This window comes from Microcaecilia unicolor, unplaced genomic scaffold (genome assembly GCF_901765095.1).
Source record: "Microcaecilia unicolor unplaced genomic scaffold, aMicUni1.1, whole genome shotgun sequence".
In the NCBI taxonomy this organism is placed as follows: Eukaryota; Metazoa; Chordata; class Amphibia; order Gymnophiona; family Siphonopidae; genus Microcaecilia; species Microcaecilia unicolor.
Window position 1 is genome coordinate 132,425 of NW_021963125.1, and position 22,990 is coordinate 155,414.

Consider the following 22,990-nt stretch of genomic DNA (forward strand, 5'->3'; position numbering starts at 1 on the left):
GTTATTTTTTTTTTAACAAGCTTTTGCTATTATTTCCAATAGTGTTTGCCATTGTTTTGGGTGAACTAAAACGGCGGAAGCTCCGCCTAGTGGCTTCAGCTTCCATAATGGGCTAGATAGGCTTACGTCGTCTCCTGGTCTCAATCTAACCTCCTTGAGTCCTGCCCACCATCTTCCCGAAATCAGCTGCCAGTTTCTAAAAACAAACCCGTTGCTAGCGTCCCTCCCCCACCCCTTTGTGAGATCACGAATCGCAGTTACGCCTCCTCGCGCTGCCGCTCTAGTTCTGAAGAGTCGCCTCGCCGCCATTTTGTGGTGCAAGACCAGGAAAGCCAGAGTCAGGGGGCTTTGGGTTAGCAGTTGAAGCTGACTCTTTATTGTTCCCCTTTCATCGTTAGTCTCTTACGAAGCGTATTGCGCTTGGCCGCTTCTCGTCTGCGGTTGCCTACCGAGGAGTTTCCGCCGCCATGAGCGATGTGGGGGATAGAAACTTTGAGGGCAAGGTGAGTACAAAGCCAGCCGCCTACCGGGGCTATGGCGGCAACACGAGGATAGTGACGCAGTAAACAAACTGGGGACTAACGGACGCTTTCCGGCTCTCCGGCGAAGCTCTTGTTTGTCTCGCACTAAATGGGCATCTTTTTTCTACTGACTGGTGCAGTGGAAGGAAGTGATGAGGGAGGGAGGCGGAGAGGATATAGGTAGGGTGGCGGGTATTCACAACCGCCCTTGAGAGAGCGGGAAGGAGGGGGAGGGGTGGTCGGTCTTGTGCAGAGGCCCGACAAAGGAGAACGGCATCTGGCTCGGCCCTGTTATGTCTGTACTTCATGTGGGGCGCTTCCGCCCTTGATCGAATCGTGGGTAGTTGGGTGAAGGCGATTAAAGTAGATAGTGTAACTTGGGGTTGGGAATTTCTAATCGGGTTGAATTTTAGTTTGACTTGTTAGCCTTTTCCAAGTTCAAAGCGAGTTACCGTCAGGTACAGTAGAGCAAGGTTGAAATGATCTCAGGAGTTGATAGGATGTAAAAAAAGTGAGGAAAAAGAAAAGTGTGCAGTTTGTTCTAACGTGGCTGGAAGGGTTGCTAAACAAAAGCCTCGCAAGGCTACCGATATAACATTGATGTTTCTGTTTAGGGAGCAGCTTCACGTTATCCTGTTAAAAGTTATTTCAGTTTGCTAACGTTATATTCAGGTGCCCCAAAGGTTGTACCTGATACAGTGGAGAGGGTTAAGCGACTCGTCCCGATCACGAGGCGGGGCAACAGGATTTGAACTTGGCTTATTGGCTGTCGAGGCTGGTGCTTTAACCGCTAGGCTACAACTAAGGAGGTCGGATGCATTAAATTATTTTGATTGCAGCTGCTCAGTGCTGAGCTTTTTTGTGCTTCGAGAGGAGTAACACCTTCCCACACCAGTCCCCCCCCCCCCCCCCCCAAAAAAAAAAAAAAAGTGGTACTTGATAAGCTTGGGGAAAAGAAACATGTTATTGGAAACATTCAGTTTGTACTACAAATGGTATTGACCATGGAGGTGGGCATGCTTTTTCTGAAGTTTACTTAACCCTTTAGTGTCCAATGTTCTTTCCCATTAATCTGTTCCCATATGGCTTATTACGGGAACATTGGACACTAATGGGTTTTAAAATATATAGCATCTAGAAATTTAGAGCAAACAGTTCCTTTTTCGTTGTGGGCTGATATTCATCACATAGTATTAGGTATTTTGCTCACATTTTTAAAATGCAAACTGTATTATGCCTGTAAAGTAGGTAGGGGTGGAGTGTGCAGGTCAGGGTCCTTCTGTTTCAGCCATTAGAGCTAATTGCACTGTTTTGGGATGGTACGATTGCAGCTTTAATTCCTTACCAGGCTCTGCAAGAACTGTAGTGTTTTCATCCATATCTAAATTTTGTAATATGAACCACCTGACTGATATCTTAGGCAAATCTTCACATTTAAGAATTAGATTTAAAACATATATTGCAATGAATCTCAAACGAGATTTTAGGGTAGTGCTTTCATTGTAAGGTCCAGAAGCTAGTGGAAGCTCTCTGGCTCCTCCCACCCCAAGTATTCCCATGAAGACTTAATATCAGCACTGGTTCAGAATAGTTACTCTGCTTTCCTCCACTACTGTTCTGATGGGCTGATGATCAGAAGCAAATGCGGGCGCTAGAGGCCATAGTGCTGTACTAGTGCCCACGTTTGTTCCCACCTGATGGTCAGAGCCGGTGAGCACGTGTAATAACACACTAGCCGGTTCTGAAAGCTAACTTCATGCAAACAAGGGTCTCCTACGTGCCTCCTTCATGATCAGTGAGGGTGCTGCTCTTGCTGCAAACCATATGCCAGCTTGGAGCTGGCATTAGGATTTATCAGTGAGGGAAGAATCGTTAGACCCACTGAAGAGGTTTTCTCCCGGATCTGTCAAACCTTAACTTGCCCCCCCCCCCCCCCCCCAAAAAAAAACAAAACAAAACAAAAAACAACCAAACAAAAAGACCTGGAGGACTGATGGACTTCCAGGCCCCCCACCCCCAAAACACAAAAATCCTGGTGGTCCAGTGGGACTGTTAGCTTCCTTTCCTCCAAACCCCCCACATTGAACAAAAATGCCCTGGTGGTCAGTGGGAACGCTTTGGTGCAGGGGCAGGCTTAGGTTTAACAGGTCGGGAGAAAATCCCTGACCTGTCAAACAACTTCTGCTGGAGGATTGTGTCTTAGGCGCATGCCCAGACACAATCCTCCCGCAGAGGTACCCCTATGATCAGAGCTAATAGTGTGCAAAAATTTGTATTTTTAGCTTTGATCATAAGGACGTTACAGTCCCGCCCTGTTCCAGTGCTATTTTTAGAGGGCTGTTTGGAACAGTGTGGGGCTTCTGATCATTTGAACCTGAGTGAGGTTGTGTAATAAACAGAATCTCTGTGTAGAGACAGTGTCAGCAGCAGAAGTCCATGGAAGGAGAAGGTGGTTTTTGGAAGTTTGGGGATTAGGGGGGAGGCAGAGAAGTGGGGGGTGGACTGAAGGAGGAATATTGTGAAAATGAGAGCATCACCAAGGATCAGGTTGAGGAACGCTTAACAGTATGGTGTAACTGGAGGCTAACAAAGACCCCAATGCTCAAAACTTCAACGCTGTTCCAAATGGCGTTGTGTAAATACCGCTGGAACAGCACAGAACAATGCCCTAGTTCTTAACATTAGTGAGATGCAAATATAAGTGCGCACATAGCATTGAGCATTAGGGAGTTTGGAAGGATTGTGCTGACACATGCGCAGAAGAGTTCCGCAGTAGGCTTGGCTCCTGTGCGTATGCACCTGGTAAAACCCGGACATGAAACACACGTTGGTGTTTTGTTTTCTGTGGCCTAAATATAAGCTTTTTTATTTTTTTTTTAACTTGGATTCCATAGCGTCATCAGCAGATGAATCCAGAAACCAGTAGGTTGTGTCCGTCTACCAGCAGGCTGGGATAGAGAACTAAACTGAAGGGAGCTACACCAGCTGGCCAGCCTCTATGCTATTTAGTATATCTCTATCTCCAGCAGGTGGTGGACGGACCTGTGCAGTCTCCTGGGCTTGTAGCCAGTTGAGACCGGGGGGGTGGCTGTGTGGTCTCTGACCCCCTTTGGACACACTGGCTTGCCTGCCTGTCCCTGCTTCACCCTGCAAATGTCCCTCTCTCGCTGTGCCTTAGATTTCTAACTTCCTCCCATTAAAACAAAAACCCAGAGAGACTGAGTGGTTCAGGTAGTGCACTGCTCCTCAGAGAGGCCTATCTTCATATTCCGATTTGACCTCCATATCAGAGATTCTTGCAGTTCGCAGTATTGGGGCACCATTTCCAGTTCATAGCGTTGCCTTTCGGATTGGCCACAGCTCCCTGCACCTTTTCTAAGGTTATGGTAGTGGTGGCAGTCTTCTATGAAAGGAGGGAAGTTTATTCCTATCTGGGTGACTGGCTCATTCGAGCGTCTTCGGAGTCGGAGAGCCACCTGGCTACTCAGTGAGGGGTGGAAGTTCTTCAGTCCATCGATTGGATAATCAACTTCTGCAAGAACATAAGCACCACCATACTGGGAAAAGACCAATGGTCTATCAAGCCCAGCATCCTGTCTCTGACAGCGGCCAATCCAGGCTTCAAGAACCCGACAAACCCCAAAAAAGAAAAAAAATTAATTTTAATAATGTTCAATGGACTTTTCCCTCAGGAATCTGTCCAATCCCCCTTAAACTCCGTAAGGCCAGCTGCTGTCACTACATTTTCCGGCAACGAGTTCCAGAGTCCAACTACATGCTGAGTAAAAAAACTTTCTCCTGTTTGTTTTAAATCTACCATATTCTAGCTTCTTGTGTCCCCTGGTTCTATTGTTTGAAAGTGTAAACAAACGCTTCACATCTGTCCGCTCTACTCCGCTCATTATCTTGTAGTCTTCTATCATATCACCCCTCAGCCACCTTTTCTCCAAGCTGAAGAGCCCTAACCTTCTCAGCCTTTTCTCATAGGGAAGTCGTTCCATCCCTTTTATCATTTTCGTAGCCCTTCTTTGCACCTTCTCCAATTCCTTTATATCTTTTTTTTGAGATGCGACGACCAGAATTGGACACAATATTTGAGGTGCAGTCGCACCATGGAGCTATACAACGGCATTATAGGGTCATTCCATGTCAAGTGGTCTGATTTCAGAGCAATGCCCCTGCTCGACCATCACGGATTTCGATGAAATTTTCTGTGAACATTCATACATGTCCCCAGTGAACATTGGCAAAATTTTACGTTCGCCGATATAGTACTTGCTGAGATATAATAATCTGTTTGACCCCATACTGCAGCCTTCTATGGTATGACTCCGAGATTTCGGCAACTTTGAGACACTGTATCTCTGGCAATATTTTGTTGAGAGAAACAAAACTTGGCCATCTTGTACAACTTTTTGCGCTCTATTAAAATATTTTTTTTTAATTTTTATTTATAACCATTTAAATTTTTACAAGCGATAAAACAACTTGACAGAAATACAGAGAAAGTATATATAGGAATTATTTCAGTCAGGTAATTCTATTCTCTTCCTTAGACCACTAAATAAGGAGAGTGAAACAAGACAAGGAGATCAGTTAAACAGTAAACAGAAAAAAAAAGTGGTATTAACCTGATTATCCCCAGATATTACTCCGTCTAATTCATTATTCCACATTAATCATCTGGTTGGCTTCTTCAAGGCCAATACGGTGTACAGTCAAATCATTTAATTGAAAACATACTTATTGTCCCAATATTAGAATAATATATCTGATTACATTCTTTCTCTTTTTAAAAACCAGAACTTATTTAACAATACATGTACTTAAGTCGCTAATTCAGATCCCATGATTAAATAAATCCCTTTTCACACAGGCTTCACTCCTTTTAAAGTAATAATTGAGGAAATATTTCTGAGGAAAACTTTAGAAGTCATACCTGGAACTCTGGGGAAAAAACAATAATCTCGATATTAATCATCTATAATAAGTTTATTATTCAAAGTTTCTGGTCTATTATCATTTTCAAGATCATAACCACTTCTTGCTCGTGTAGAATCATTTGTTATATCAAGTTTTCACTCTCAAAGGGTTCAGTTAAATTGTTCATGTAACTCTGATAAAATATAATCTGAAACAAAATTATTTACTGGCAACTGTTAGGTCCCGAAGTGCCTTCCAGATGGTATTCAATGTAACCTCCACGGGAGCCAAAAACTCCAAGTTGATTTCTCTTAGGTGTTTAGGAGTGGTTCCGCCGATTCGGGTTCTGCTGTAAACATCCTCCGTTCAGCATATGCCTCTAACTCACTCCTCCACTCCTTTGGACATGGTGGTTGAATAATTCGGGAGCGATGGAGTTGTTTTTTCCAGGTCCAAGAGCGTTGACGCTCCTTCACTGGCATTAATCAAAGGACTCGCCAACCCTTTCATCTGTGGGCAGTTCGTCGTGCAGCGGTCCCGCTCTTGCTGCTCAGGGGACAAAACGCTGGCCATCGACAGCTGACCGCCAGTTGTCCCCTTCCTCTCAATTAAGGTAACTGCAATTGCAGAGAGGAAATTTACGTAAAGAAGATGAAACTTCAGAGGGCAGCTGGGCCATTGGGCATACGAACTTCAGGTCGCCATCTTACCACTCTCCCAGTTTGGGACACTTTGTCTGGTTCTCCTCAGAGGCCTGTCTGATAGGGTAACCTTTCAGCATAGCCCTCTGAGTCATTGAAACACAGAAGCTCCTCCACCACTACAAGGTGGTGTCCCTTCGGAGGGGGTAAACAAAATAATAAAAAAATCTTCTTGAGCGATTTCCATGAAGCAAACTTGGTCCGAAAAAATTGTAACGTTTGGCTTTATATATCTCTGGAATTAAAGGTGTGATACACATGAAGCTTTGCACACAACAACTTATCAACACAAGGTTTCGAATATAAAATTTCATCTAATATTTTCCATTAGTTCACAAATAGTGTAAAGTTGATGATTTTTGCAAAAATGCCAAAAATAGGGTATTTTTAGCGCACTTTTACACAAAAAGACCTTCTGGAAACTCTTTTTAATCATTTTCATTAGAGCATGTTTCAAACCCCTTAAAAAGTAGGGTTGGTTTTTCATCGCTGGCATATAAGGCCCTAGAAATAGGAACAAAGTTGAGGATGTTGCTATCGCAGCATCACATGCATTCTATTATTTTTGTTCTATACAGACATTGTTAGTACCTAAATTGCATTGGTCCATGGTGACATTGTCACTACCAGTTCAGGAACTTGAACCAGTAACCCCATCGCCATAGCGGTCACGCCCGATAGCTGTGCAATACCAACCAAGGGTGGGTTTTCTTGTATGAGCATCCCAAGCCCTCTAGTTTTGGTTTCTTATCAGGTTCCAAAGCCTTGTGTGGGTATCTGTCCAGTTCCCAAGCCGACGATTGGGCGGCTTATCCTAGGGTTCTAAGCCTAAAGTGGGGTATCTTAAATGGTTCCCAAGCTGAAGGTCCGTAATGTTTGTATGAACTGCCAACTCAAACGATTGCTTATTTATTATTGAATTTACGAGCCACTTTCTTTAGTGTCACTTCTGGGAATTGATACTAGCGGCCTGACAACGTAACTGATGGCGCTGGAAGCACACAAGTAAGATGTTGTACTAGAACCCAACAAACATCTTTTCTTTCAGGCCAATAAAATGAATGCATAAATGTTACCAGTGCATCATTTTGTTCGATGGAAATTTCTACAACGTTGCCTACCCTCCACTTATTGTCATAAATGCAAGCAACATAACAACCAGGCATAGTTTGGCCAGTTGTAAATTAGAATCGACGATATCGGAAATTTTGGCCACAAAGTTAATCGTGTCATTTGAAACTTTGCTGACAGAAATTGAATTCGAATCAACTGGCACAAACTGGTGATGATCTTTTGTGCCAGCTATTGTGCAGCTAGCTTTCCATCTTTCTTCTTGCAGCATCCTGTTTTCTTGGATTTCTTCAGTCAGAACATAGATATATTTAATTCCATGAATGTTTTGTCACAAAAGTTAAACAGATCTATTGGCGTCAGTATTTGTGTCGGTTAATGGTCGCTGGAGGCTTGCTCGAGCAGCCAAACGTTTAGTTGTGCCACCAACTCCATCACATGGTGGTGACTTGCCATGACTCGTGCCAAAAAAAGTTCCATTCGGCCTCAATTTCAAAATCATTCTTGTGATTGCACAGATGACAAAATTTTTGTAATTTTTGTATTGTGCTGCTGAACCGTCACTAAAGTAGTATATTCTTGTAATCTTCATTTTATTCGTCAAAAACTCAATCAACTTCCAAATGAACATGTGCACGGAAACCGTTTCATGTTGATCAGAAATTATGCAGCAGTTGACAGTTTGCAGCACGCCATCTTTATTGATAAGTGATGAATGGATGCATTGTGAATTCTCCCAGTGAAAGCCTTGAGCAGCGTCTTGGACAACAAATGAGTCATTCTGCGCAAAATCCATCAGTACGATAAGTTCGGTTTCTTTTAGGCCAGCTTTTAATGACTTCAAATATTTGCTTTGATGTTTTGAAATGAAGTGGTGGCCAGTCAGTTTCCAAATTTTGCTAGCGAGTTTTTCAATAAAGTTGTCAACAGTGAGAACATGTTTCGAGCGTTTCATGGTCAGTATGAACCCATTATTTGAATTCTATTGATTCTTCTGAGTCCCAGTCCTCAAATATTTCTTCCAAATATGCTATCAGTGCCTCTTTACCTTGACAGTTTTGGCATCCCTGCAACGTACAATCTTTGGCGTCCAGATCGCAAACTGCTTTTCCCATGAGCATCTTGTAGTTTTCTTTAATGTTGGCACCTTATAACATAAGCTTAACATTCTGATGGATGGTGCAGACACAGACGGAATGTGTGCCTGAGGCACCGACAGTAACACACCACTTTGGTCTGAGCTCACAGAATTTGGAAAAACCAGTTTCAGCACCATATTTGTTTCGATATGCTACTTACAGTTCTTTCAGATTGCACAGTAGCAACCACTTTTGTTTTTGAACCTTGATGACATCAAGCCAAACAAAACCAAAATCATTTTTACCAGGGCACGTCCTGCTAAATTCATCATGCTCGTAGAAATCTTGAACTTTGGTAGCAGTTTGCCAACTTATGCATCCGGTAGTGCACAAATGCCTCTGTTTAATTTTCACGCTGTTCTAACCATACATTCTGAAACGCTAATGTTTTTGCTGTCACTGGTATTGACCAACTCTTTGGGGCCAAAGTCAATAATTGAATTTTCATGGATCTATTGGATATTTAATTTTTGTTTTCACATCTTCGATTAGGTTAGTGTAATCTTGGCATGACAGGCATTCCTTAGCAGCCGACTTGCTAGTTTGTCCAATATCTTCGGCTGATACTGCAGCGGCTACCATTATTTTTTCTGCTACCACTTTCTGCACGCGTTCAATTTTTCGTTTCACATATCCAGTTTTATCCCTCTGAATTTTTAATGGAGAAGTCCCCAAATCAGTCAAACTTTGATCAAGAGTGTCTGAAATGTCCATATCGTAATTTTCTGATGACGATGACTCTGCCTTGCTTTCGACCATGGAAACATATTTGGCTTTACACTTGGAACACATTTTTTGCCCGTTTTCACATTTGTTTTCAATTTTTTCAAATCATCGGACATGGCTAGATCGACTTTGAACAGTCCATGTTTAACTCTGTGATTTTGTTTGTCGAATGGGTTGCAGCACGACTTTTGCTTAATTTCGTACTTTTTCAAAATACATCGCTTTGTGATGCAGGCAGATTTGGTCGTCGTCTGTGAACTCAACCTCTGATCGCCGAGTAATGAGCATTTCTTCATTGGCGGACCAGCTATGCACATAGTGCAGCCCAATTTCTTTAGAATAAAATGAACCATGGTGGCAAGTTGATGACAGTTTTTTTCCAGCAACGCAAATGGGCAAAGTGGGATTGTCAGTTGACAGTTTGACATTCATTTTTCGCATATTAAGCAAAATCGCAATAATTAATATGAAGTAAATGTATTAATGTGAATCTGCCACCTGAATGCAGGAAAAGTGTATTACTGCAACCATTGCGACGTATTTGGCAACATCTCATGCGATCCTGGAGACAAGACCCCAATATAAGTGATCAACTTCCGTTAAAAGGGAACAGGGATTTCCCCCCGGGATTAGAGAAAGGGATATTTGAAAGATGGTTGACATCAGGAATCACTTTGCTTGAACATTTGAGGAATGAAGAAGGGGGATTGTATGGATTTCAGGACATGCAGCAGAGGTTTTCACTTACTAATAAAGATTACTATACATATAGACAATTACATCATTATTGGTTTAGTTTGGACCCAGCAGCCTTGGATATGAGGGTGGGTCAAAGGCTGCGTGATTTTATGAGGGGAGATGCAAATGGACAGGTGTCAATATCAAGTTTGCACAGAGCTTTAATGATGCTCAATCCACCTCGAGTATATGACAAGCTTAAAGACTCATGGAGTAAAGATTTGGGATATGAGCTGAAAGGTATAAATTTTGATAAACTGATCAAAGACATACCCAAACAAGTAAGTGGGGCGGAGCTGCAGGAGAGTCAATATAGGATTATACACCGAGGTTACATAACACAAGCAGCAAGGGCCGGATGGATATCTGATGCCCAATGTCCTAAATGCAGTAAAGAGAGGAACACTTTTATGCACACATTTTGGAGATGTAATAAAATTAAATCATATTGGAAAGCAATACAAAACTATCTTGAAAAAATATCGGGGCAAAGGATGTTCCCCTCTTGGAGAGGGGTACTTTTGAATAAAAATAATGCATATGGAATTTCAAATAAAAATTTGGAGTTACTTTTTAGTAAAGCATACGCAGTGGGGAAGAAATGTATACTCAGGTACTGGACACAGGCGGAGCCACCCTCAGTATGGCTCTGGAGGAATAGATTACATGAGCTAATGCTTTGGGAGGCCAGATCAGCCTTTAACAGCCCAAAGAGAAGGAAGCATTTTATAACTATATGGAATCCATACTTACAAAATATCTCTCATAAAGCAAGAAGCGCAGTACTCAATAATTTAGACAAACCCTAATTTGAGAAGAACTTGGTCGAAATATACTCCTTGTGTAATTAGGTACAGATTGACGTTGGATTTTGAAAGATGATACCACGAAGCAAGGAGCCCAGAGTGGAGGCTATGGGGGGGGGGGGAGAGGGGGGAGGGGAGGGAGATGGTTGAAGGGGAGTTATTGTTATATAAAAATTGATGGTCACTGATGGAACAATTAAGCTGTGTATAAATACATATGATGTATTGTTATGACTTTATTCTGTTTGCTTTCTATAATTTTGTTTAAAAATGCCTGATCATCAATAAAAACCGTTTAAATATAAATTAATGTGAATCTGAAAAAGAGAAGTTATAAAGATTGTTATGACAGAAACTACACCTGCACAGTACAGAATCCTATAGCCGAAACATGCTAATGCGCTGCATCAATAAGGTACTTAAAGAATATTTAACCAATGTCATTAGTGTAGAAGCACCGCTAGTAGACTAACAGATTCATATAGCATACAAAAAATGAATTATACACTTTAAACTTCAGCAGAAATGGAAAGAAAATGACACAATATAGAAAAATGCATGTTGAAGTATATGACGTTGCGATAGCAACATCCTCAACTTTGTCCCTATTTCTAGGGCCTTATATGCCAGCGATGAAAAACCAACCCTACTTTTTTAAGGGATTTGAAACATGCTCTTTCTAATGAAAAGGATTAAAAAGAGTTTCCAGAAGATCTTTTGTAAAAGTGGGCTAAAAATACCCTATTTTTGGCGTTTTTGCAAAAATCATCAACTTTACACTCAATTTGCGAACTAATGGAAAATATTAGGAAAATGAAATTTTATATTCGAAAACCTTGTGTTGATAAGTTGTGTGCAAAGTTTCACGTTTATCACACCTTTAATTCCAGAGATATAAAAAAGCCAAACTTACAATTTTTTCATGCTGCAAATTTTTCAGACCAAGTTTGCTCCAAGTTTTCTTCATGGAAATCGCTTATGAAGATTTTTTTTTATTAGTTTGTTTAATAGAGCGCAACAAGTTGTACAAGATGGCCAAATTTTGTTTCAGCAAAATATTGCCGGGGATACATTGTCTCAAAGTTGCCGAAATCTTGGAGTCATACCATAGAAGGCTGCAGTATGGGGTCAAACAGATTACTATATCTCAGCAAGTATTGCATCGGTGAACGTAAAACTTTACCAATGTTCAATGGGGACATGTATGAATGTTCCCAGAAAATTTCATTGAAATCCGTGATGGTCGAGCAGGGCACTTCTCTGAAATCAGACCACTTGAAATGGAATGACCAATCAATCGGGGGTCCTCCCAGCCCTTTCAGAGATGTAGATGAAGGTACAGAGGTTGTATGTTAGGAGGGCCCTTCTGTTCTGTTTTTGCAAAACTATAGATTTTGTCCTTTCAGGAACTTTGTAAGGGGAGATAGCCTCTAAATTTCAGAGCAGCGGATGAGGTCAGCCATTGAGGTGTCTTATATTATGTGGTACAAGGCAATTCCTAAGGACGTATGAGCTCATTCCATGCATTCTCAGGAAACTTATTTGGGCAGAGGCCCAGGCAGTAACCCCAGGAGACATCTGTAGGGCAGCAACATGGTTGTCCCTTTGTGAAATATTACAAACTGGATAGCCTGTCTAGGCTGTGGTTATGCAGGGGACCATGTTTCCCTCCCTCACTGTAAAGACTGGTATATCTGTTAACTGTTAGTGGCTTTTGGACTGTCCCCCTGGAGGTTACAGTGGAAACTAGGTTTTTGCATAAATGTTATAGATTCTCTGCAGATGTTACATAGTAACATAGTAGGTGAAGGCAGAAAAAGACTTGTATGGTCCATCCAGTCTGCCCAACAAGATAAACTCATATGCGCTACTTTATATGTATACCTGACCTTGATTTGTATCTACTATTTTCAGGGCACAGACCGTAGAAGTATGCCCAGTATTAGTCCCGCCTCCCAACCACTGGTGCTGCCACCCAATCTCTGCTAAGTTTCTGAGGATTCATGTTAAGGGTTAAAATGAAAAAAAAAAAAACCTAACTCTTGGTATGGCTATACTATGATTTACTAAGGTTAAACATACAAAAATATTCCTAGTTCATATCCTGCTTTGGCATTGGTGGAAAAGTCTACATCTCTTCCTTTGCTGGTCAGGAAGGGACACAACACATCCTTTGCTGGTCAGGAAGGGACACAACACATTGATTCGACTGGTATAGTAAGATTCCAGGAAAAGAAATGTAACAGATATGAATAAATGTCTCCAATCCATATCTTAAAGGCAGCTAATGTAAATATCATGTTTGCAAAAATCCTGGAAGCTGAGAAATAAATGGTGAGACTTATAGTGGGAGGTGAAAAAAACCCCTAAAAAACGAAATATTTAAAAACAAAAGCAAATATGGGTAAACTTAAGTTTCATAGGCTATCTTGCTGCAAGTGGATTTTCAAAAACCCTGTGTCTAGGAATGCTGCAGGGTAGAGCTTTTAGCCATCCCTAATTTATAATGTTGCGTACTGGCACTTGAAGTGCATGTCTTCATGTTCTGGAGAGAGAACCTGGGGTCGTTGGTCAATAAAATGGGACAAATTGACACACAGTTGTGAGTAAAGCTTGTGGCTTATAGCAACAAGGGGACAGATTGCAGTTGAGCTGGGTACCTAAAAGTACAGAAGAAACGGCTTAGTCATAAAAGGCACTGCTGATCTCCTCTACATCTGACCCCTTTCTTTTGCCTGAGTACCTATGCTCTTTTCTCAGTTTTGACTTTACAGTTGGTTAGATGAGTGCATTTTATGCCTTGACTTGAGTTTGAAGGAAAACGTCTTAAATTGAGTTGAGAGACAAGATACCAAATCGCAAGCTTTACAGTAGGCAAACGAAACTAGTACAGTAAGAAATTTTCAATGACTATCTCTTTTCAGCAGATTGTGTCTGAGCTGTTTCCAGGGCTGTTTATTTCTAGGAGAATTCTGTGCAAAAAATGTAAAATTCTGAGCAAAATGTTATGTTATCTAAGTAAAATACTGCAAAGTGCTGTGTCACTAATTGCACAGAAATTCCCCCATCTTGAGACTAGACCTCCTTTCAAGGTCTGAAATCCTCCTCTTCCCCTCATCCATCTCTCTCTCATGAGAACATAACATTAGTCAGGGGAGGTTAGATTGAGAACATGAGACTGCATGAGCCTCTCTAGTCCATTATATGGACTGAAGCCAGTAGGCGGAGTTTGCCACTATTTTTGCTCACCCAAAATGATAGCAAAGATTATTAGAAATAAGACTATGTATGCATGCCCATCTGTAAAAAAGTCAAAAGCTGTTCCAGTTGGGTAGGCAGTGGCTTTAAATGCGGGGGGGCAAAAAGATTTTAACTTGATAGCTTTTTAATTTGAAAGCTTCCTGTATGTAGATATAAATATCATGAAATAAAATGATTTCAGTAAACAGCTTAAATTATTGTAGCTGGTAGAAAACAGCAGTTATAAATTCTGTATTTTGTTCTAATTTTCTTCAACTGTTCTATACAATACAGATGACCAAATTTCAGTGAGGGTATACCTGTTTCCTGATGGGTTCATGTTAACTGTTTTAATCTGCCCTGGGAAGCCTGGTATTATGAAAATTGAATTTATTGAAATGAAATGGAAGTAAAATTAAAGTCTTCTTTCATTGGGGCACAAGGAATCATAACTTCACTTCATCTGTTTTGTAGAAATTTGACATTTTAGATACACAAATAGATTCTGTTGTGAACATGCAAGTATTTTATAAGCCAAAATAAAAAATATTTTGTTTTAAACAAACTAAATATCAATTTTTTAAAATCCTTTATCCCAACTTTTAAGGTGCTGCATATCCAACTGGATGATGATGCTGTGAGTTTGGTCTAGTGAAGTCTAACTCAGAATCTATTCCTTGGCTGGGCTCTAGTATCACCATATTGAAAATGTGACCATAGCCATGCCTTTGTGGTTATTTCCACTAATAAGTTAAAAGATTAACATAGCTTTCTTGAAAGTATTATATACCTTTGGATGCATGACTAGGAACGATAAATACACACATATACACCATATTACAGTACCTCATGTTCAGCCACAAAACAACCTTTTAGGGTGGATAGTGTTCTCAGTGAGTTCCTTTTTATTATTGACCAGATAGTAGAGAAGAGTTTTTTCAGTTTTGGCACAGTCGTCACAAGAATGAAATATAAAAAAAATCAATGGACTGCATTGGGAGCTTATATCCCACATTATTCCAATTAAATTCGGTGAGACATAATAGAATTCAGTTATATCATGGGAGCAATTAGATGGATATGTCTAAAACATTTTAAAAAGTTGAGATTAGCATATATACCCAACTGGACATTTAAGTCTTTTAATGACGCCACATGTTCAGAAATCATAGCTATATGTATAAACGTTCAAATATTATCACATGCACATACCAGAACAGGCATCCATACACACATTGCAAAAGTAAACAACTTTCAAAAACGTTTTTTCTCATTTTCATCTTACAAAATCCTAGACAGCAGATGTACAGATTAGTAGGACCCAAAGCAGTCAAACAATACAGTTTTTATATTAATTGTTCAACCACCCATTGGATCCAAAAAGGAAAACCATGTGCATGTAAGGACTGGATAAACAAATTTTAAAACAAAGTTTAAAGCATATGCCTTTAATATGTAATACTTGGTAGAAATAATGAAACAATGATGAAATATTCACATAGGAAGCAGCCTGAGCCAATAGATTTATTTTCCACTGAACATAATTAACGAGTGGGTTGTGGCCATCAACCAGCAGGGGGAGATAGAGAGCACTGAAAAAGCATAGTGCCTCATGGCCAGCTAGCTCCATCTGCCTCTTCAGTATTCCCTATCTCCCCAGCAGGGTGGTTGCAGCTTGTTCAAGCTCCTTCAGAAAATCTGCCTGGGGTGGCTCCTGTGCTTTTGCCAGTTGTAGCAGGGTTGTTGTGGCTGGTGGTACCCACTTTAAAGGCAAATAGGTTAGCCCTTTCCTGCCTTAACCCGGCCCCCGATGTGGAAGTAGACAAATAGGCAAGCCCTATCCCTGTCTTTGCCCATGCTGTGGATGCAGGCACATAGATTCGCCCTTTCCCTGCCTTCCCCACGCTACTGATCCTCCGGAGTTGGAAATTTGCCTTTTTCGCTGTTGCCTCAAACTTTCCTCACAGCATAAAAAAAAAAAAGTCGTGTCGCGCTTTGGTGCTGCGATCCCAGAAAAGAAGTTTTCTTCTGATTGTGCAGCGTGACCGGAGCGCGGAGACTCGGTCTGGTGAGGTAAGAGCATTTTGTAGCTCCTCTGGGGAGGGCCCGTGTTTGGGACGATTTTGGCGCGAATCCGCCATTTTGAATTTCCCGCTGTTTCCGGCGATGGCTGCTGAGAACGTAAAGCGCTGTTACATTTGTGGCAAAGCGCAAATCTGCAGCGGGGCTCTGTAAGGCATGCTTTTCAGGCGGTAGAGCCGGCCTGAGCATGGCGAGCGATGTTCCTTCCCGCTCCGTGGAGCTGGCAGCGGGCGCCATTTTGTAACAGCGTGGAACGACCCCCGCTGAGGCGGAGGGTTTGAGCCTGGAGGGTGCCTCGTGTAGAGGCAAATAAAAGAGCTGTTTCCCCCGGACTGGAACCGGGAGGCCAGGGTGAGCCATTTTCCCCTGATTTTGTTTTATTGCTGCATAATGCATACATGTTAAAAAGAGCTCTTTCGCAGGGGTCCTCTGTGGCCCCGCTTTCTGTATCCCCTTCAGTAGAGTCTGGCCTTGGATTATCGTCAGGCGCGTTTTCCCCTGACAGATGGCTGCAAGACAAGCGCAGAAGGGTGGATTCTCCTTCAGAGATAGGCACACCCCCTTTTTTCTCCCCCCCCCCCCCCCCCCCCCCCCCCCCCCCCCCCCCGCTGTGGTCGGGATGTGAGAACTCTGAGGGGTCTGGCAGGCCTTTGTGGTCTGGAGAGCCAGAAAAAGGTGCAGGATTGCCACCGGATCCAGATGGTCCTTCCGCGGTGAGGATTTCCACCGCGATGAGCTGCCAGCGCTTATTACTGATGCCTTGCAGGTCCTCTCTATAGAAGACCCTGGGAGTACTGAGAGCTCCTCCGGTAATCCGAGGATGGCAAGTACTAAGAAGCCTCAAGCCTTTCCTTTGCATGACTCCATCCAAGAGCTTATCACGGCTCAATGGGCTGACCCCGAGGGGCCTTCTCCGATCAGGTCCAAGACCCACTGATCTGAGGTAATCTTGGCCCACTCCTCGAAAAAGAGGGAAAGTCGTCCTATCACAGGAATCGAGGAGGGTGCCGGCGCACCATCATTGAGAGGGTCGCCCTTGAACTCCAGGTCTTGAGCCTGCTGCTGCGGAACGCCTGTCCGAGCGAAAGGCGTTCCTCTGCTGAAAACGGGCATGCGAAGTGAACCCAGCAGAACGCACCGGGCGGTACCTTCTAGCTTCACAGAAGCGAGGTCTGTAAGAGGAGGGAACCGCCTGACCCTTGGAAGGCCGCGCCTATCCTCGGGTAAGCACTGGGGTTTGGCATCTCACAGGCCCAGTGGCAAATCTGCGCAGCCGGCACTGCTAGTGCTACGCACTGAGTGCCTCCTTGGCGATTTATGTAGGCCACTGCTGTCATGTCCGACAGAACTCTGACAGCCAATCCTTCCAGGGTCAATTGAAAGGCCAGAAGCGCCTGGAAAATCACTTTCAACTCCAAGCGATTGATGGACCACTCCGACTCCTCGGGTGTCCAAAGACCCTGGGCATGCCTTCCCCGACAATGTGCACCCCAGCCCTTCAGGCTGGCATCTGTGACCACCAGGCACCAATCAGGGAGCGCTAGCGGCATTCCTCGCCACAGCATGCTGTCTGAGAGCCACCACTCCATACTAAGCCGGGCCGCATGGAGCCACGTGAGTCTGCATTGGAGACCACCTTTGAAGCAGGGAGCACTGCAGAGGTCTCGGATGCGCTCTCGCCCAAGGCACCACTCCCAAAGTGACCGTCATCGACCCCAACAGCTGGACTATGTCCCAAGCTCGCGGGCGAGGCATCCTGAGGAGCAGACGGACCTGGTTCTGAAGCTTGCGCCGCCTTTGCTCGGGAAGGAAGACCATCCCCGAGGCTGTGTCGAACCGGACCCCCAAATACTCTAGAGATTGAGAGGGGGTCAGGTGACTTTTGGCTATATTGACGACCCAGCCCAGATATTGCAGTACTGAGACCACTCTGGCTGTAACCTGATGACTCTCTTCTGCAGAGTCTGCTTTGATGAGCCAGTCATCAAGGTACAGGTGAACCCGGATACCCTCTCGCCTGAGAAAAGCAGCTACTACCACCATTACCTTGGAAAAGGTTCGGGGAGCTGTGGCGAGGCCAAAAGGCAAGGCCCGAAACTGGAAATGTTTTCCCATCATCGCAAAACGCAGAAACCTCTGGTGCGGGGGCCAAATTGGTATGTGAAAGTAAGCTTCTTTCAGGTCCAGAGACGTGAGAAACTCTCCTGGCTGTACCGCCGCTATGACGGAGTGCAGGGTTTGCATGAGAAAATGCTGCACATTCAGAGACTTGTTGACTTGTTTTAAGTCCAGGATAGGCCGAAAAGACCCTCCTTTTCACGGCACCACGAAGTAAATGGAGTAACGGCCGGAGCCACGGGGGAAACCACCCCAATGTGAATCAAGCCTTGCAAGGTCTCCTCTACCGCCGCCCGTTTGGCGGCAGAACAGCATCGGGACTCCACAAACACGTCTCTTATTAGGGCATTTAATTCTATTCTGTAGCCTTCTTTCCTTTAGTCATAGCAGATGAATCCATGAGCCCTCCCTCAGTGGTTCATTATGCGATTTATGTTACTTTTTGTTCAGTTTTTCCTGTAGATATGTTCCCTCATTGGGAGAAGTTGGAAAACAGTCTTCAGGATTTCTGTTCAGTTACAGGAGGATGAGTTCATTCTCTCCAGGAGGATGAGTCCATTCCCTCCTTTGACTTATAGCTCCAGTTTTGGGGCGTTCATCTGCTGTGAGGAAAGTTCATGTTATTATGCTTTGTGGTGTAACACTGCTTTGGAAGCTTCAAATACTGAAGAGGCAGATGGAGCTAGCTGGCCATGAGGCACTATGTTTTTTCAGTGCTCTCTATCTCTTCCTGCTGGTTGGGACACAACCCACTCGTAATGGATTCATCTGCTATGACTAAAGGAAAGAAAATTACCAAGGAAATAACCTAATTTTCCCTTTAGACTGCTTCTGGACAGAACTTATACATGAAGGAAGCCCTTCCCTCATTATTCAATACCTCTGTGTGAAATCGTAGTAATAAAAGAAGTCAAGTACATTTTTATAATATACCACTGCATTCCACAAAACAAAAGGAGCAAGTTCCCACATGCCATCTTTTTTTTTCTTTTGATGTAGGCACAGGAAAAAAAGATGTTCCATAGCGTCCCACAGATCAATCCAGAGACTGGTGGGTTATGTCCCTCTGCCAGCAGGCGGAGATAGAGAGAACTTCTGAGGCTCTCATGTGCAGACATCCAAAACTCAGTATTCTCTCTGTCTAGCAGGCAGATGGTCATAGCTGTGCAGCTCTGGATTTGGGACTCCTCGCCCGTTCCCTCGGGATGAGATGAGGTTCCCCATGGGGTTGAGAGATTGCTAAGGTGCTGAGCAGGCATACCTCGTTCTCCTAGGTTCCTCCCTTTCTCCCCCCTCCCGCTGTTTCCTTCCATGTCAGGAGCATATGAGTGGTATTATCCTAATTAAAAAAGGGAGAAGAAGGAAGAACAAGTTTGGTGTTCTCAAAAGGCTCTCACAGTACCAGGGATTTGGTCTAAGGAGCTAGTGGGGGGGGGGGAGGAGTGCTCCGTGAGTTGTTCAGACAGGGCATTTGGCAGCTCCTTCTGAATCGGTTAAACGCTGCTCCTAGTGTGGGAACCGGAGAGCAGCTTCTGGAGCCTGCGATGCATGTCCTCGAGCGTTGTCGGGATAGGGAGACTCTCCTTCGGGGCGAGGAAATTCGGACCTCGGGAGGACAGCAGCGGGGTCGCTTCCATTGTTGCTACTCTAACAGATAATACAAGTACTTCCTCTGTGTACATCCATATCATGCACTAGCGGGCATGTTTGAAAATAATAGTGAGATAAAAGTGCTACTAACAAAGAACAAAAAGCTAGATAGAGCAGCTCATAGGTTTGCTAACTTTGTTTTGGGTGAATGGTGACAGCTGTGCAGAAGAGGGAAAGGGATACTAAATTAATTGGCTTCAACTGTTTGTCATGCCATTTTCTGTTCTCAATCTAACCTCAAGAATCTTTCTGTCGCCAATGGCCCAGTTTCCTGTTCCCAACGATGGTCAATCAAGGTCTCTTCACTACCACCCCTCTAACTTTTAGTAAGACTTCTAAATTTATCTGTTTCTAAGGTCTCCTCCCCCCCTATACACATAACTCCCACTGTGCCTCTTCCGACCCATGATGTATAAACCCCAACTCTCCTTCTACATACTATCACTATACTCTTCCCCCTCTCCAAAGCACTTTTCCTCCGTGCATTGATTGCACAGCAAGAGGGAACGATCTTGCCACATTGTCATCCTGCTGGCCTAGACCAGACTGCTTATCTAAACCACTCTGTGGTAGCCCACACGTTTCAAATGAGTAGCTGGGCTATATATTTTTTTAATTTTATTTTTCCTATATTTGTACCTTGCGCTTTCCCACTCCATAGCAGGTTCAATGCGGCTTACGTATTATATACAGGTTACCCTAGTAGAGTTAAGTAGTAGTAGTAGTACTTATTTGTACCTGGGGCAATGGAGGGTTAAGTGACTTGCCCAGTGACAGAAGAGGAGGATGTAGCCCCATTGTGTACCATTGCCTCTTGCTATGTGATAATTTCCTTCCCAGTCCTGAAGAGGTGCTGATGCCTGTGCAATATTCCCACAGGAGTACTATTTTTGACAGTATAAAAAGCCATGCTGGTGTGCTCCCCCCCCCCCCCCCACTCATTTTTGATAAGTGTAATGCTTGAAGATGATATAACTTAAAAGCTTCTTAATTTATGAGTCTTAGAAATTTAATTTGTGTTTAACTCGTGCCTTTCATTAGTAACACAAGGTGAGCTACTGTAAGTGCACGTAGAATAGCAATTTTTCTGTCCCTAGAGGACTTCAAATCTATGAGCTTGATTTACTTAATGCATTATGTACTTCCTGAATAGTCCCCACTGAGATAATGGGGCTGCCACTAAACATGTTAAATTGCATCAACACATGTTAATACAAGTTAGTTTTGTACCCGAGACAGCAGAGGGTAAAGTGACCTGCCCAAGGTCACAAGGAATGTCACTGAGATTTGTGTTACCAGATGCAATTTCTAAAAAGAATATCAAAAACATAATTTCACTGGTAATAGTAAGTTGGAAAGGTATTTTCGCAAGTTAACTTTTGTGTTTAGAATTTTTATCAATAGCCTTGACTTAGCAATGAAATTAAATATTGGCCATGCAGAGGGTTTTGTTTGAAAATCTCCAGTTGGCCTTTTGGATTAATTATCATAGTTTCCATATAGCTGAAGTGTTCTTTCACTGAATGGATACTTATGTTGGATTTGAACCTCAGAGTCTATGTGGCAGCTCTGCCCCTTTAGAGCTAACAGTCAAGTAGGGAATTCTGAATGGGTTTGGTTTCCTTTCAGGATATTTTAATAACACTTTTGGATGGGCTTGCATATGTTGTGTATTGACATATATGCATGTGGTCTTTTTAAAGATGGGTTTCTTTAAGTGTTTTTGCTTTTGTGGCTGGCTGTATGAAATGTTTGGCAGGGGTAATTTTAGCTTTGTAAGTAAAGTAGTTCAAAGGACATATGCTTTCTTCTAAGCAATATGGCGTAGCCCACTTTTTGCACATTTATTTTAAGTAGAATGTTATGAAAGTATGAGAGAGCTTTTGTATGTTATGCGATTTTATATTTAACAGATAGGCAAAGTTGTTTTAGTAGGTGGAAATGTAAACATTGATACATGTTTTAAAGTAGTTGTTTGCACTTCACCTGCTGGTTGTTCCTATTTTGATAGATGACATTCTGAACACCAGCAGAGTATTATTATCCCCACGTGCTTAAATATACTAAATGTTCTTTTTCCATTAAGGTTAATGTTCATGAAGAAATTGAAGAGTTTTTTCCAAGAATGTGGAAGATAAATCAAGATAAAAGAAGGCTAATGAAAAGTATTAAAGATCAGAAAATTAAATTGAATGGGGGAAAAATTGAACAGAAGATTGGTCAGATAGAAGCACTTGAATTTTTTTTTAAGGCTTTAATGAATTGTTTGAATTGGGGAAGAATTCACGATGAAAAATGAAAAACAATGAAGAATGAAGAAAAGTAAAAAGCAAGAGTGAACTAGAATTAAAAGAATCTGGAAGAATGAATGGGTCCTAGGTTAAGTAAATGTATGGTTTATGTTCCAGTGTCTGTATGATCAAGTTAGAGATGAATTTGCATGATTATTAAGTTAATAATAGACTTGGTGATTTGGTTCAAGTAGGTTGTTAATGAGGAGCATATACAGTGTTAATTAAATCCATTAATAGACATTTAAGGAGGGTATTAAAAAAGATGTGTTTCTAACCATTTATTTTTCAGGAGCAATCAGTAAAATAGAAAGTTTTTTTAAAATATTAGGTGTTAGGCATTTATATGACAAGTACTATTTGTAATACTGTTTTCTTCGTTAGGCATCCCGCTCCCAGTCCAAATCCCCATCTGGGAGCCCTGCTCGTGTAAAATCTGAGAGCAGGTCAGGATCTCGCAGTCAGTCACGGGCTTCAAAAGGTTCTGAATCACATTCCCGATCAAGATCAAAATCCAGGTATGAATAATAAAATCAAGCTCTGGAGTGCTGGCTGTTTACTATTTTGTATCTGTTTGGGAATTCTTCCCTTATTGTCTTCTCAATTTCCTTTGTGCAAACATTTAAGACTTATCTAAAATTTGCTCCAATCCTGAAAGAAAAAGCCCTGCTATGTACAAAACTGTGTGCATTTTCACTCTGGTATTCTTGCTTTTCAGTGGTAACTTACTTTCCTTGTCACTTGCAGCAGATGAATCCAGGAACTAGTGGGTTAAGTCCGCCTACCAGCAGGTGGAGATAGAGATAAACTAAAGGCAGTGATGCCAGACGGTCAGCTCCTTCTTCAGTTAGTATGTCTCTATCTCAGCAGGTGGTGGACGGCTTTTTCTCCAGCTCCTGTGCCCAAGGCCTCTGAGGATGCTCCTGGGCCGGTGGCTAGTTTGAGCCGGGGGTGGCGGACTGGTGGTGTCCCCTTTGGCAGCAT

The 22,990-nt window shown here is 42.7% G+C and overlaps 1 protein-coding gene across 1 annotated transcript in view; it reads left to right on the forward strand.

Moving 5' to 3' along the window:
* Positions 1-280: 280 nt before the first annotated feature.
* Positions 281-22,990, forward strand: part of LOC115458969 (transformer-2 protein homolog alpha-like) — a gene marked incomplete at its 3' end in the record, with an annotated part of 34,983 nt that continues 12,273 nt past the window's right edge. The window contains exons 1-2 of the mRNA XM_030188828.1: positions 281-503; positions 22,391-22,524. Of these exons, the coding sequence (XP_030044688.1) occupies positions 468-503; positions 22,391-22,524 (170 nt within the window). The remainder of the gene's footprint in view (positions 504-22,390; positions 22,525-22,990) is intronic.